The sequence below is a fragment of the Archocentrus centrarchus genome, chromosome 14 (assembly GCF_007364275.1).
Source record: "Archocentrus centrarchus isolate MPI-CPG fArcCen1 chromosome 14, fArcCen1, whole genome shotgun sequence".
In the NCBI taxonomy this organism is placed as follows: domain Eukaryota; kingdom Metazoa; phylum Chordata; class Actinopteri; order Cichliformes; family Cichlidae; genus Archocentrus; species Archocentrus centrarchus.
Window position 1 is genome coordinate 19,213,589 of NC_044359.1, and position 16,035 is coordinate 19,229,623.

Genomic DNA, 16,035 nt, shown 5'->3' on the forward strand with positions numbered 1-16,035 from the left:
GTTAAATCAGTGTTATGTTAAAAATGTGTTGTGTTATGGTTGTTGCCAGGAAAAGCAAGCAGATGGTGAATGTCACACTTCAGATTAATATATCGGCAGAGTGATATTTCAGTGATGGTGTAAGATATTTCATCAACAGTGGAAGACAGCCACAAGGAGACAGGCAGTTTTGCTGGTGAAACACTTCCATAATTCACATCCCATGTGAATCTGCCTCGGCTTGTGGGAGAAAAGGGAGGGAGCAAACTAACGGGGAGGGAAGGAAAGAATGTCCTGAGAGCCAATCATGTGATTTCTGTTTTTTTTTTGTTTTTTTTTTTAAAGTTGCACAGTGATTACATGTTTTTAGTCTAGGGCTCTTAGCAAGATTTTCCTAACCCTCTCAGCTCTCTGTTTTCTCTGGCTCCTTTTTTTCATTATCCAACAGCATACTTTCCCTTGACTTTTTTTTTTTTCTTTCAGTGTGACGTGTGAGTGGAGTTCCTACCCTTGTTTCATGCAGAACAGTTTGGAAGGAAGGAGAGGGAATCATGGAGAGGCAGTGATTTACTTTGACCTGTCATGGGCAAGATGAATTGAAGGTACAAACAAGAGGAGCTGCTTGTGTTTTGGCCTGAGTGCGTGTGCGCAGGGGAGTTAGATAAAGAGGAGGAAAGACGTGAAGGAGGAGACACCGAGGCAGAGAGAAATCGAGAAAGTGACCGAGGGGTAAGACGTAAAGTTGCATAATATTGTTGCCCACGGGCAAAGGTGGATGAGAAGCTACGTTTAAGAAGTCTGTCTGACACGGGAGGAGGAGCACCAGTCTGAAGGGGAAACCACCAGTTCAGCCTTCTTCCAGCAACAACAGGACAGGATGAGGTACCAAGCCAGGGTAAGGTCCATGATGCTCTGTTTTATTTTAATTTCTATTGCAGCCCACTGACTTAATCTGTGATTACTGGTGACTATGTTTAAGCATTTTCTATACTGATATACTGATGCAATAAAGTAAGACATCCGATCAACCTATTCCCTCGTTCTGCCATGGAGACACCAGAGAGGGAAAAGCAAAACAGAACAATGAGTCACTTGGAATTTTTTTCCTGTCTATGAGTCAGTGTATATTTGGGGTTTTGTTTAAGCCTTAGCTCAAACAGCCCAGATTTAAAAAAAACAAAACAAAAAGGCTATTTTTCCATCATATCCCAACTGGCACAACTTTGGTAGGGAGCCCACTGTGGTACCACAGCTGCTCACCCTGGGACAGAGTGGTGGGGCATGCCTTATAAGGAAGACAATCTGAATGTAGTTGGCCCAGCAGAGCTTAGTCATGAGGCCTAGGGCCAAGTCTTACTGTTAACTTTCTTAACTTGAGCTGCAGCTGCACCCACAAACCTGCAGATTTCACAGAAACTCCCTGATACTCCAAGTCAAATCCTACACTAAGCTCTTGTGCACTGTCAGCTAGACGAAACTCTGAGTGCTGTGAAAAGCAGGCCTCAGGTCAGTTAACTAAAAACAAAGCTTCAGGGATTGCACTGTATTCTGGTTAAATCTCCATCCCAGTGATATAGCCTTTAACATAACTGAACCACATAAAAATGTTTTCATAAAAATGTTTGTTTGTTTTGGGTTTGTTTTTTTTTTAATTTATTTCCTACAACACAAGTGGTAGCAATGTTGCTAAGAAGTGTACTGAGTGAGACTTGTGATCACTAAAGGTGGAATGAAAGAAAGCATAAATACATAACTGGAATAAGATACCTCCTTAAAAAATGTTAAAGGCGGGCACCGCACAGGTTCTCTCAGTACAGCAGCTACTGCACAGCACAGAAATTTACAAGGTATGAGAGCTAAGGAAGATGAAATGAAAGCTTTAGGCCAAGCAAGTCTGCTAAAGCTCAGAGCTGGGTATTGTGGGCCAGCCATCTACTGTGGAACATACTGAGATGAACTCCTTTCACAATAATGCGGAAGGCCCCCCTGATATTATACAGTATGTGATAAGTTGCAACCACACACTGACTGTAACCTAACTGACACAAGTGTTATTATTCTTGTGGGATTCAGGCACATTGCATTATAGCTGTCGCAGCAGTGTAAGGATCATTTTATGTCTGCACCGCTCATTACTTATTATATGGGTATAATGATTAGAATGTCAAATTGCAATAAAATTAGTGACATCCACTGAATTCCTGCCCTAAAGCTGACCCTGGAATTCTTTAGACATATCCTTTGGAAAATCTGACTTTGAACAGTAATTGCTTTTTGTAGGAAGTCCACCTGCAAGTGGGAAAACAATACTACAAGGTGAAGCAGAGAGGAGGGGCTGCAGTGGAAGTGTGTGGTGACTTCTTTGCATTCACTTCTTGGCTGTCTTCCACTGTTGTCCTCTTGTTTTTTTAAGGATATTCCTGCATAAAGTGTTCAGAGATAATGACCTTTTAGCTGCATTAACCAGCCAAATGAGACCCTTGAGAGGCTGTTGTGTTCAAGAAAAACAAATGTCCTGTGGAAGTCGAACCCCTTTGTTCCACTTTCTGCTTGTTTTTATGAATGTGAAAGAGAAGGGCTTGTCTTATAAAGGAGCCTTTGTTACTGAGCACAGGGCACTGTTAGTTTGGCTGCGGTATAGTGCATTTAATATACACTGAAGTGTTTGCTGGGATATTTTTCATCAGTAAGTAATGACTTCTGGCATTTTTATCTCTGTGCATGTCTGTGTGTGTTGTGTGCATTATATCTTACTTTAGGGCATATCTAAGAATTTCACTAGTAATTTGTTCCTGTCTGCACTATGATGTTTATCTTCACAGTGAGGTTGACATATACACACATTTTTCCCGTTAAGCCCCATCTGGTGATATAGAACTTGGTGTACTGTGTACACATCATAATACGCTGTCTCTGTCGAAAAATAGAGGAGTCTATCCTGTCTGTTTATCATTAGGATTCCTTAAATGTCTTCATTGTTTAATCTTGGCATTCTTAGTGGAACTGTTCTTCTTTGTACACTTGCAGGGCTCATTTGCACAGCCAAGAAGCACTCTGTAAACTTTAGAGAGTGCTCTTTAGGGGATTTACGCCTGATTCATTTGCCCTGGTATTTTGAAAGAATTCTGAAATAAATATTGTGTCATAAAAATCATGTGGCAATTATTGTTTTTTCTTGAGTACCACATGTTAACCTTTTCACAACTGGGTGAATGTGGCATGGGGATATGAATTGGCCTTTTGTGCCCCCTGCTTGTCAGTAGTGTGTAATTGCATATATCAGATATTTATTAGGAAGATTGAAAATCTTTTCTTTTTCCATTTAAGGCAGGAAGCAACTCGTGCATTAAGAAAAATTCTTATTCCTCCATTCACTCTCATTAGCACCCTCAGTAGCTTGATGGAAGGCATTCCTGTAAATTTGTTCCTCTATAGTTCCTTCTCCTCCCTTTCTGTGTAGGAGGTGGACATTGAAGGAAGAGTGCGCCTGGTGATGGAGAGTGCCCTGACCGCCCGGGACAGGGTCGGGGTGCAGGACTTTGTCTTGCTGGAAAACTACAACAGCGAGGCGGCCTTCATAGAGAACCTGCGGCGGCGCTTCAGAGAAAACCTCATTTATGTAATAAAACCATTTTTCTTCACGCATCTTAAAACATTTCCCGTGATGTGATGAGGCATAATTTGAACATGGTCCCTGAATATTTTATCTCAGACGTATATTGGCTCGGTGTTGGTGTCGGTGAACCCTTACAAAGAACTGGAGATTTACTCCAAGCCGCAGATGGATCGTTACAGAGGGGTCAGCTTCTACGAAATATCACCTCACATGTGAGTCACTCCAGGGTCCTCGGACATTTTCTGTTAATGGCTGCAGCACAACAGATACAAGTAAAATGTTGCTTCACTTTTTGCCTTTTGTTCAACCATCAGTTCAAAACCCCCAAATATTTGATTAGGATGAGAAGAACGCATATGAGACGGTGTAATCAGAGAAATGTGGGAATTATTAATCAAATCAAATTTTCTCTGATCTACTAAATTTGTAAGCTCTGCATATCAATATCATATCATATCATAAAACTCTCAAAAGATTAGAAAGTGTAAAGTGTATGCAATACTATATATTATTTATAAAGTGATTATAAAAAAATACTTTCCTGCTTTATGGAACATGTGGAGCTATCCGCTGTGGCAACCCCTTGTGAAAAATGGAGCACCCAAAAGTGGCTTTATGTATAGTTGGCTAATGTTATGGATTTAAACAAATTTTAAGGTAATGCAATTTAGATTTTTTGTTTTTTGCGAGCAAGTTAGTTGGTAAGAAGCATACACACTACTTTAAGGTTGTAGTCAGCTGTAAGTGAAAAAACCGTAATCGAGCATAGCGATGAGTGATAACCCACAGCAGCTGATGGTACAGCTGATCTGAGCTCCGCTTCTGCACACATTGGCAAGTCACACCTTGCTATTCAAGTTGCTTTTGCGTCCTACAGCTGCTGCTACCTGTGCAAGCTGCTTGGAAACCCACCTTAGCTACTCCTAATCATTTTGTTTCTGAGTTAATTAATGCCACGTCCATGGTGATTGATCCCTGTTTTGTTTTATTCTCTACCTTGAGCTTTCCACATATGCACACACACGGGCAGAGTGGTTGTTATCACTAGCTGCAAAACTATTTCACAGAGCTCTGCAACTAAATACAAATTACTGCAGATGGAACAACAGTCTCTCTGAATTTGCTTTGCGTTGGCAAAAGTACACAGATTTTTGTGTGACTTTATTCCACTGCTGTGTTTTACCTGTATGTTGCTCTGTAGCTGAACCTGCATTTTTACTTTTCCTCAGCTACGCCTTGTCAGACAACACTTACCGGGCCATGCGGACCGAGAGAAAAGACCAGTGTATACTCATATCAGGCGAAAGTGGAGCAGGTAAAACAGAGGCCTCCAAGAAGATCCTCCTGTACTACGCTGTCACCTGCCCCACTAATGATCGCATGGCCGCACTTGGTGACCGCCTACTGCAGTCAAACCCTGTTCTGGAGGTATTTAAACATTAGGCTTTTTAAACTGATTAGCCAGTATTTACAGTACATGATATTATCTGACTGATCTGAACTATTTTCATATGTTTTATGAGTATGTGATTTTATTGTGCATTGTTTCTAATTTCACTTCCTCCCTCTCATTTCCTGGCTCTTTTCCTTTGCAAAGGCATTTGGCAACGCAAAAACACTAAGGAATGACAACTCCAGCCGCTTTGGGAAATACATGGATGTCCAGTTTGACTTTAGGGTAAACACTAAAACTGATATGATGAGCAGCAGCTCGAACAGCAAAAACTCAAGAAGGAAACTTGCGTTTAATACTTGATTTCAGCTCTCCTCTTTTTGCGTAACTTCTTCAAGGGGGCACCGGTGGGTGGTCACATCCTGAACTATCTGCTGGAGAAATCTCGCGTAGTACACCAGAACCACGGTGAGAGAAACTTTCACATCTTCTATCAGCTTCTGGATGGAGGAGATGATGACCTGCTCAACACACTGAACCTGGAAAGAAACCCCCAGAACTACCGCTATCTGGTTAAGGTGTGTGTCATGCAATTTCATGAATTATAAGTTGTCTGTGCAATCATACGTTGGTTGTGGTGTAATTTGACATTGTCTTCTTCAGGGCAATTGTCCTAGAGTCAGCTCCATAAGTGACAAGAATAATTGGAAGGTTGTGATGAAGGCCCTGCCTGTCATTGGCTTCACAGAAGAAGAAGTGCAGGTCAGTAAAAGTCACTGTTATTGCAGTGATAGTAGCATGTTCTTAGACTCACCTCATTTACTATGTTAAAGTCGATCATTTTACATTGTTGTGTCACTGGAATAAATTCTAATGACATTTTTCACTATAAATAACATTCTGAACACTTTATCATCACCAAGGCATTTGAAAAACAAATTGTTCATCTGTGAGGTTGTTACCAGCTGTTCTTCCTATGTCCAACCTCAGAAATTGCTGAATATCATCGCCAGTGTTCTCCATCTGGGAAACACTCAATTTGGGGAAGCAGAGGAAGGAGAAACTTATATCACCACTGAGATTTCTAATCTTGCAAAGGTCAGTACAGTCCCACTGGTATTTATGAATGTTCAAATATGCACAAAAACCTCACAAAACAACATCACTAAGAGCAGATGTGTTGTTGTTCTCCAGCTGCTGGGTGTTGATGGCTCAGCCCTTAGGGAGGCACTCACTCACAAGAAACTCACTGCCAAAGGAGAGGAGGTGATCATCTTTTTGTCATCACTCCTCAGGTTTTCAGTTGTTTGGTGTGTGTTTTGGGATTTTAAATGTGTTTTTTTTTTTTTATACATGTATTTATGCAGATGATCACCCCGCTAAATTTTGAGCAAGCAGAGTCTGCCCGTGATGCCTTAGCCAAGACTGTGTATGGTCGCGCCTTCACGTGGTTGGTGGAGAAGATCAACCAGTCACTGGCTCTGAAGGTGCAGCACTCATAACAACTTCCTCATCATGTTGTGGAGCTGTTGCTGTCTTTTACCACTAATATTTACCACTGAATGATATGCACTGTATATGCTGTACAGGATGAAATCTACCACAGCAGCAAAGGCTCCTCAGTTATAGGGCTTCTAGACATCTATGGCTTTGAGGTCCTACAGCACAATAGGTAAGAATTTGATTTATCATAGCCTCCATTGTCCCTGCAACGTACTGGTACCTTTTAAAAAAGAAGTTTCCCGCCTACAGTTTTGAGCAGTTCTGCATCAACTACTGCAATGAGAAACTCCAGCAGCTGTTTATTGAGCTCACCCTCAGATCTGAGCAGGAAGAGTACGAGACAGAAGGAATTGCAGTGAGTACAGTTGGTAGTTTGGTAGTCAAAACAAGCAAATATGAAACATTTATTAATATTATTTAGATATTAACGCCACGTTTTTGTTGTTTACATGCAGTGGGAACCTGTGCAATACTTTGACAACAAGATCATTTGTGACCTGATAGAGGAGAAGCACAAAGGCATCATCTCCATTCTGGTGTGTAAAACAGCTTGGATTTTATATGTATGAATATTTATTTCTCTTTTCTTTTTGACAAGTTAAATACTGTGAATATGTCACAGGATGAGGAGTGCCTACGGCCTGGAGAGACTTGTGATGTCTCCTTTTTAGAGAAATTGGAGGGCACAGTGGGTGGCCATCCCCATTTTGTCACGTAAGCATCATCTTATATCAAAGACTGTACTGGTCAAAGTATGTTAGTGAATCTGTATATGTGTGTGTTTATTTCAGGCACAAGCTGGCAAATGGAAAAACTCGTAGGGTAATGAGTAGGGAGGAGTTTAGACTGCTGCATTATGCCGGAGAGGTCAACTACAATGTCACTGGTAAACTGTTCAATACATTTCTTGTTATGAGACAGCACTTAGAGAGGGTGATTCACAAACAGCTGATTCCTCAATTACAATGTTTTTTTCTCTCATTAAGGTTTCCTAGACAAGAACAATGACTTGCTGAACAGGAACCTGAAAGAGGTAAGGATAATAAAAAATCACAAGGTAGAGCCTCACCACAACCTTTAAAAACCACTGGCATTGCTTCAGTGAAGAGGAAGAGCGGGGGGCATGTAATGCTGACTTGTGGTTTTGTGGTTTGGGCTCTGTTCAGGTCATGTGCCAGTCAGACAACCAGATCCTAAGTCACTGCTTCCGCAGAGAGGAAGTCATTGACCAGAAACGCCCAGAGATGGTAACAATCAGTCACGCTTTCTTTGGATCATTTGTAGGCGTGGTTTTATAAAGTATCGCTGTTGTTCAAAGATTGTGATTATAATGGGTTATTATATGATTATTGAATGCACAAAGACAATATATACAGAGACTTCCCCATCATTTAATTTTCTTTTACTGGTCCTTTAGGCTGCCACTCAGTTCAAAAACAGCCTGATGAAACTGATGGAAATCCTCAGGTCTAAAGAGCCATCCTACGTGCGCTGTATCAAACCTAATGATGCCAAGCAGCCAGGTACATGTTCACATATTGTCATATTAATTTGGATTTTAAGTTTTGGGTTTTTTTGGGGTTTTTTTAGGTAAACTCCAAGTCTCAAATAAAGAGTTTAAGGTAGCTCCTAAATACAGATCAAGGAAAATGGTGTAAAACATTAGGTTACCTGTACTACAATGGCTGACACAGTGGGTAATTTTCTCATTTCTACTGTGGTATCAGTACAATTTTGTGACACAATAATGAGCACCTAATTTTATGTTTTCATTAGAAATGCTGTTTACTTGCTGATTTATAAACTAATTATGTTTGACCTATTTCTTTTCTAACATCAATGCTGCTGTTAATAATACTTAACAATGTGTCTCGTGAAAAAACTCCAGGGACGGAAAGAGATTATACCTTCTGAAGCATGCTTATGTTAAAGGTGGAGGATGTGTTTTGTTTGGATCAACAACAAACTAGCACATGATTAGAAAAGTTTATAACTAAATCTGACAAAAGGGTTTATCATCCTTATTTCAGATAAATAAAACCTTCGTCTTCTCAATGTGTGTAATGAAGTATATACTATTGTGTGGAATGTGTTTTATATCATTTGCTAGAAATATTTCTTTGTTACTAATAAATACGGCTTATGTCCCTACAGGAAAGTTTGATGAAGTTCTGGTCAGACACCAGGTCAAGTACCTGGGCCTGATGGAAAACCTGAGGGTCAGGAGAGCTGGCTTTGCTTATCGTCGTCGCTTTGAAGCCTTCCTGCAGCGGTAACTCACACTTGCGGTCGCTGTTTACGCTATGTTCAGCCTTCCATCATTGTAACTATTCATAAATGCTCTCAGGTACAAGCCCCTGTGTCCTGAGACGTGGCCCAACTGGCATGGCAGACTTGTAGATGGAGTCTTGACACTGGTTAAGCACCTGGGATACAAAGACGAAGAGTACAAACTGGGGAGGTAACTTTGTTTATTGGGAAAATATTGTCATTCACTGATGTTATACACAAGACATTTCATCACATTTCACTGCAGTGAATGTCCATTAATAGGCAGATTGATTTTGTGTTGATCACACTTTTTTTTTTTTTTGGCTGGTTTCTACAGATCAAAAATCTTCATCCGTTTCCCAAAAACTCTCTTCACTACTGAAGATGCACTAGAAGCAAAAAAGCCAGAGATAGGTAAGCAGCAGTGGTAAGGCTTATCAACCTAAGGAAATGACAACTGAAGTAAAAGGAAAGGTAATGATTCCAAATCAGTCATTATTTATGTGAAATGAGGTGTGAAGCTTCAGATTTTTTGGAGGTTTTAGTAAAATATCGCATTGCAGTCATCACAATGAACAAATTTTAAACACAATCATAGGATATACAGTAAATACACAATAGAATGCACGTTATTTTCCTTGTGTGTTTCAGCACTGACCCTGCAGACATCATGGAGAGGCTACAGAGAGAGATCCAAGTACCAGCGCATCAGACGTGCAGGTCAGACCACCTCCAGCTGTTCACTCTGTCACAGTTTACTGCCTGTCCCCTTAAAGAACATCCCCTAAAACCTGAATACATAAGTGTTTTAGTGTGTTTGTATACTTTATATTTTAAATTTCTCTCATTGTTATATTGGGACTACCTGCTTGGTACGTGTGCATAAGTCTGCTTTGGATTGCCATGAAAGAATTGTGGGCCATGTGGTTCATATTACAGCTTTGTTTCATTTTTTCCAGCATTCCTTTTTGGGCCTAAACTGTCTTTATGTTTGAGTAAAGTCTGCTACACTAACTTTGGGGTGTTCTCTTTGGCTGAGTATAAGAGTTATCTTGGTGTTAATACATGCATGTATGTGTCCGTATAGTGATAGTGATCCAGTCAGGGTGGCGAGGGATGAAAGCACGCAGGAGAGCTAAAAGGCGTCGCCAGGCCGCTGACTTAATTCGCAGGTGCTTGACTGAATCTTTGTTTTGGGTTCTAATTTTGCCACTGCATTTTGCATATATAATAAATTTCTTGGTTTTTGTGGGTTTTTTTTTTTTTTTTTTCAGGTTCATAAAGGGCTTCATCTACCGTCACGGGGAATACGGCCCTGAGAATGATTACTTCCTGGATCATGTGCGCTACTCCTTCCTGAAAAATCTACGCAAAAACCTGCCCAAGAGTGTTTTGGACAAATCCTGGCCAACACCTCCTCCGTCCCTCGTTGAGGTACAAAAAGCCCACATTCAGATAACCTTCTTCTTATATTATTACACAGAAATAATATAAGATTTTAATCGATAGTCTGCAATGTTTAATTCTGTGGTTCCCTGCAGGCATCTGAGCACCTGCAGAGGCTGCACATGCGGAACATGGTCACAAAGTATTGCAGGAGGGTCCAGCCTGAATGGAAGAAGCAGGTACACTGATTACAGATGATGTGGCACTTTGTTTTTTGTTTTGTTTTGTTTTTTATTTATTTAATTAATCTGCCTTTTTTTTCTTCTTCTTTATTTTAAACTCGCTTGATATTTCTCCACCCTCTTAGATGATGCAGAAGGTTGCAGCCAGTGAGATCTTCAAGGATCAGAAAGACAGCTACCCTCAAAGTGTTGGAAGACTGTTTTTGGACTCCAGGCTTGGTACATGTTTATGTATTCTTTGTTTTTGTACTCGTTCTATGCCATACACTAGCAAACATATAAAATTCACCGAGGATTTCCACTGCTTTATACAGAACGTGAGCAAATCAATCTCAAAGTTGTCCAGACTCTCGGCAATGACAAAGTGCAGGTGGGATTACATTTGTTTGTTTTTTGGGGGGTGGGGGTTGTATTTGCTTGTTTTTTTAAGCCTGATGGAGATGATAAATACTGGTTTGGAGTCATGTGTCTCCTTGTGCTTTTCAGTATGGTGTTTCAGTCACAAAGTATGACAGGAGGGGTTTCAAGCCTCGCAGTCGCCAGCTGCTCCTCACTAACACCTTTGCTGTGTTGGTGGATAAAACCAAGATCAAGCAGAGGATTGACTACACAGCTCTGAGAGGTGAAAACCAGCCCTGAGAAGGGGGCAGTTTTGCAGATGTGTTATACTGAGCCGGTGAATAATGTTTTTGAATCCATCACTAGTAAACGCTTCAGTTTTGTGAGCAAGGGATTTTCTCAGGTTTGTTAATAACCTTCAGCGGTCATAAAATCTTAATGACATTTCCTGAAAACTTCAGGTCAGTGTCTAAAGACACTAAACCAGTAGTTAATCTGACATACAATTCAGTGGCTGACTAACAAAAATGGATGTACCATGTAACATCAACCATTGATTTTTTTATTTTTTTGGGGGGGGGGGTATAAATGATCATATTTGGATGTTGAAGTGGACTGCATACGCTGTATAGGTGCAACACACACACACACACACACACACACACACACACCATCTAATTAGTGCTGAGAAACAGACTAATAAAAACTTTTACTTTTTTACTGGCGTCTACACAGAAAGCCATTATTAGTCAGATAACTCCCTTAAGTTAAAATTTCAAACAGAGGGCCAGTTCATTGGATTAGCAGAGAGGATGTCTAACAAACAGCTGCCAGTTACAGTTGCCTGTACAGTGGCACTTGTTACTCAAAACAACCACACACCTAACTCCAGTTTCTATATGGATCACTTGAGAGTAATTTACCCCATACGGTTGTTATCATGGGGAAACTATCCACAGAGGTCAAAAGAGTTGTTTTTTTTTACACAAGGCTGTAAAAAAGCTTTTTAATGCTGTAAAGGTGGGCATTCTAACATGGCAGTCTACAAGGATTAACTTGCTTTTGGAGCTAGCCTCAAATGGCCGTGAATGGTTTTGGGCACGTTTTGCAGTGGCTTCATTATCCAGCTCTGGAAGTTGCTTCTTGGCTAAAACATTGCCAGTTGTTTCACTGTGACTGTTCCATGTGAGTTCAGTGAGGGTCTTTCTGTTGAAACAGGTATCTCTTTGAGCTCTCTCAGCGATGGGATGTGTGTTCTCCACATGCCCACTGAGGATAATAAACAGAAGGTACAGTAGGACACAACAGTCATGCCTGTTTAGAATAAAACAACCATGCAGCCACTCTAAATCCAGCTGTCTCTCCCTCAGGGCGATCTGTTGCTGCTCTGCAGCCATGTGATCGAGCTGGTGACAAAACTAGCCATGATGGCCAACAAGACCAGCTACGTCAATATCAACCCCGGCAGGTGAGAGTCAGTCCGACCGCTTCTGTGTGGTGATCACTGTCAACCCAACTTATCTTCTTAGCCTCTCTTCTTATCCTTTTTTTGGCATGCAGCATCCGGTTTGCTGTGGCTCGAGGGAAGGAAGGAATAATTGATTTTGTGAGGGGTACAGAGCTGAAAGTGACCAAAGGCAAACGAGGACATTTGCTAGTGGTGAGTCAGCAGCTCTTCTGCGATCATGTGGGGAGCCTGCAGACAGGGAGGAGTGTTTTGATATCAGAATCATTTGATCAGCTGACTGTGTTCAATCTGATTTCACTCTTCAGACTGCCCCTCGGATCAACACCACGTGAAGGAACAGAAAACAGCCACCAGCTAACTGGAGGATTACTTTGCAACTGACAGAATGAAACCACAAAATACAAAACATACCCAACAGAGTGCTTATTCATATACTGTACGTCTTCATTATGACAAGGATATCTTCAGTGTTGCATTAAGTATTGATAACCAAGGATGAAAACCAAAACATGAAGTCACCACCGTTTCAAATGCTCTATTTCTTTATTGTTAAAAAAACACAAAAATATTTATCAAATATAAAATGTCTTCTGTAAAACACTGTATCTCTATATTCCATAATTAAAACAAACCACTTTGAAATAAATATCATATTAATAAATAGCTCAATAAATAGTAAAATATCTTTGGAAAGTCCAGTAGTTCAAGGGCGTGGGTGGAAAAACAGGATGTTGGGAAGTGTTCTCTCCATTCTGAGGTCTTATTTCTAAGTTACAGTTAGAAGTAAGACAGAAACTTCAGGAAATACCCAAGAAGTCCCTTAAATAAAAGTAAAAAAAAAAAAGCAGACTTGCAATAATCAGAGCTCCTTGCAAAGTGTTAACAGAAACACTTTGCAAAGACACTCATTAAAAGTAACACTATTATTTCAGTTTTTCAAAGTGCTGAGAGTCAGTTCAACTGTTTCTTCCCTTTTCCTCTTTTTTGGTACGTGTGTGTGTGTGTGTGTGTGTGTGTGTGTGTGTGTGTGTGTGTGTGTGTGTGTGTGTGTGTGTGTGTGTGTCTGTGTGTCTGTGTGTGTGTGTGTTTTGTCTTTTTCAGTGTTGACTCATGACTGTATTTTCGATGCCAGTACAAGAAAGTCTCTCGCCAGCTTGGTGAGGTAAAGGTCTAGATCCCTCAGAATGATGTAACCTTCCACGAGGTTGTCCCATACTGTTCTGGACCTGCTTGCTGGGTTCAGCGGTGTTTGTGCTGTAGCAGACGCTGGCCTTATCCAAGAGCTTCTCATAGAGCTCATCTGGTGAAGAAAGCAAAACAAATTTTGTAAAACCAGTTTTGGTGTCACTTCCTCCAAACTCTCCGTGGAATGAAGGGGGATGAAATGTGGGTGGATTTCAGTAAGAAGACTGTGGATACCTGACTGCTGACTTGGCTCATCAGGTCCCGTAAATCCAGCTGAATGTGCCTGATGCTCTTAGTTAAAGTTGCCCGAGCCACCTGCACCACCTTCTGGTCTTTTTCCTCCTTCTCCAGCTGTCTTCTCTTCCACTCCAGCATATTCCAATAGGCTTGCATATCCCTGACAGCGGCATGCAGGCGTTCCCAGTCCTGGACGCACAAGTGACAAGCACATGATTACATAATGAATAGTGTTGCACAACCTCATCTGTGCTTGAAGTTCTAAAAGGGGAATTCCAAGCAAAATTTTACAAGTATTTTTATTCTGTAAGAGCAAACATTCTGACAGTGTTATTTTTTGTTCTCCCCATAACGGAAAAAATCAAAACAACACAAAAAACTTCTCTGAATAACACAGAAAATCAACCAGGGAGTGATGTGGAAGAGTTTTGAAATTCACAGGGATGTACTAACCGTCAGATTAATCCAACTGTTGAATTCTGTAGAAATTAACGGCAGGTCCTTTAAGTGTCGGCTTCTGTCCTCAAAATGCCTATTTCCCAGATGCAGCTCCTTCTACAAAAATACACAAAAGAATCATTAAATAGTTGTAACCAGGAAAAACTGACTAGCAGTAGAGCATGAAGTAGTACTGAATTTAGTATTTACATATTTCCTCAGCAGCTGCTGCACACGGGTTCGAGTAGACCTTGTGAGGCGAAAGCAGTTTTTATACTTGGTATACTGAGGATTTGAGGATGAAGCTGAGAGCTCCATGCAGTTGAGGATACACCAAAGAAAGAGGAGAGTCGGCCAAACAGTCATCTGAAACAGAGACAGGATAGTTATAGGTTAGAAATCATCTATGAGTTACAAATCACTTGTGTCATTGCAGTCCATGTGTTCCATCATGTGTTAAATTAATGAACAAACAGATTGCGCAACTGCTTAAATTACCATGATTAAACAAAATGAGCTGACTCGGACTTTTTTCAGTTACTATGTATAGAAAGTGACAGTTCTAAAGAAAATGAATATGCCAGATGGGAAATTTAATAATCTTCCATACAGCGTCTATCATTCCCTGCCACATGACATCCTTATGATTTCTTTCTTAAATTCTAAGAAATAGCTATACTGTGAAAAGGTTTTTTTTTTTTTTTTTTTTTTCCAGTCTCCTTTTTGGCCTTGGATCCAAATGTCTGTGCACAGTCCTGAAGGCAAATCTGCTGAACACAGATCACAGATTTCAGGAGCTCGTTGCCACTGCATGACTACTGTAATTAGAAGCATTAAGTTTCTTGGTTCTTTCAGGCTTCCTTACTCTGTTGAAATTATGTTGAAATTGGGCAGAAAGAAGAAACAAAAATCTTCCTCTTAATGTTTTTGTTGTTACATGTGCTGTCGATGCAACACAGTCTTCCTGCTGAGTCAAAGTATCCGTTATTCCTTGGAAGCATAACAGTCCTCTGGACTCCCAGTAGTTGACGCTAAAAGCTACTTAAGTTGAATGAACATTACAACAGCAGAGAAAACAGCAAACACACAGATTCGGTATAAGGTGAACGTATATGTGTGTGTGTGTGTGTGTACAGACACACTGGTGTAAATTAGTGTAAATTAGTGCAAGCCAGGCTTACCTTGGAGGAGTTGTGAGTAGTGCCACTTGAAGTAAGATAGTTTCATTCTATAGTGGTGCTCGTGTTATATATCGTGTTGCACTTGGTTTCAGTTTCTTCTGGGCTTTTTCATTTTTTCCTTTCTGCCTCTCTCTGTTACTCACTCATGTTTGCATATTGTGGTTAACTATATGATTCAGACTGTCAAGATGAAACCATTTAGCACTGCCTTCTTTGCCCCCCCCCCCCCCCCCCTTTTTTTTTTTTGTATTGGTGTCATTGGTTTGTTTGTTTATTGGGATTGTGGGGTTGTTGTGGTTTTTTTGTTGTTTGTTTTGTTTTCCTTTGTGGCTTTAATGTGTGTATATTTGTGTATTTAAGAGCTGTCACCTTTTTAGGTCATTTAAAGTTGAGTGTCACAAATTGGACAACTTGGTGAGGCAGACAGGAGAAGGAAGCATGAGAATGAGGATCTCCTTAAAAAGTTTGCGCTAAAACTGAATTCTGAATTTGCCACTCTGACAATGTTTAGTATGACTTTTATTTTACACAATCGATAAATGCATAACTTACTTTATTCCTAAAATGTGCAATAATTGAACTCAGATGGTGAAAGAGGAAAGGTGCTATTACCTTATAAAGTCATCTGAAACTTTTTGATTGAGTATCTTTAGGGAATATTTCAGGGAGTCCCGTGATGTGGATCAGTCTCAACATACAGTTTCATTGAATCTCACTAAAATCAAATAAAAAAAAAAAAAGACCCCTGACATCATCACTGACATCATTGGAAAGCTCAAGCCCGACACCGTCACACA

At 40.4% G+C, this 16,035-nt stretch overlaps 2 protein-coding genes across 3 annotated transcripts; one reads left to right on the forward strand and one right to left on the reverse strand.

The window, feature by feature from the left end:
* Positions 1 to 335: 335 nt before the first annotated feature.
* Positions 336 to 12,826, forward strand: myo1ca (myosin Ic, paralog a). 2 transcript variants are annotated; one of them, XM_030746088.1, is made up of 32 exons: positions 336 to 874; positions 3,440 to 3,598; positions 3,692 to 3,807; positions 4,825 to 5,023; positions 5,193 to 5,273; positions 5,387 to 5,566; positions 5,652 to 5,750; positions 5,979 to 6,086; positions 6,183 to 6,254; positions 6,356 to 6,475; positions 6,578 to 6,660; positions 6,741 to 6,846; positions 6,947 to 7,027; positions 7,114 to 7,205; positions 7,283 to 7,377; positions 7,478 to 7,524; positions 7,658 to 7,738; positions 7,909 to 8,014; positions 8,646 to 8,763; positions 8,839 to 8,952; positions 9,100 to 9,176; positions 9,414 to 9,482; positions 9,850 to 9,934; positions 10,037 to 10,196; positions 10,304 to 10,387; positions 10,516 to 10,609; positions 10,705 to 10,760; positions 10,877 to 11,012; positions 11,948 to 12,018; positions 12,100 to 12,197; positions 12,290 to 12,389; positions 12,503 to 12,826. In XM_030746088.1, the coding sequence occupies exons 1-32, from the start codon at positions 857 to 859 to the stop codon at positions 12,527 to 12,529; spliced, it is 3,132 nt and encodes a 1,043-aa protein (XP_030601948.1). In that variant the 5' UTR covers positions 336 to 856; the 3' UTR covers positions 12,530 to 12,826. The 2 variants fall into 2 exon arrangements, with proteins under 2 accessions (XP_030601948.1, XP_030601949.1); XM_030746089.1 differs by lacking the exon at positions 336 to 874 and adding an exon at positions 2,568 to 2,665.
* A 319-nt stretch (positions 12,827 to 13,145) lies between these two features.
* On the reverse strand, positions 13,146 to 14,444 carry LOC115791984 (uncharacterized; the record flags this gene model as incomplete). The annotated part of the gene is made up of 4 exons (XM_030746303.1): positions 13,146 to 13,497; positions 13,617 to 13,808; positions 14,073 to 14,174; positions 14,268 to 14,444. Coding segments are annotated over 4 exons (663 nt in total), but the record flags the coding sequence as incomplete, so codon positions are not given.
* Between the last annotated feature and the right edge of the window lie 1,591 nt (positions 14,445 to 16,035).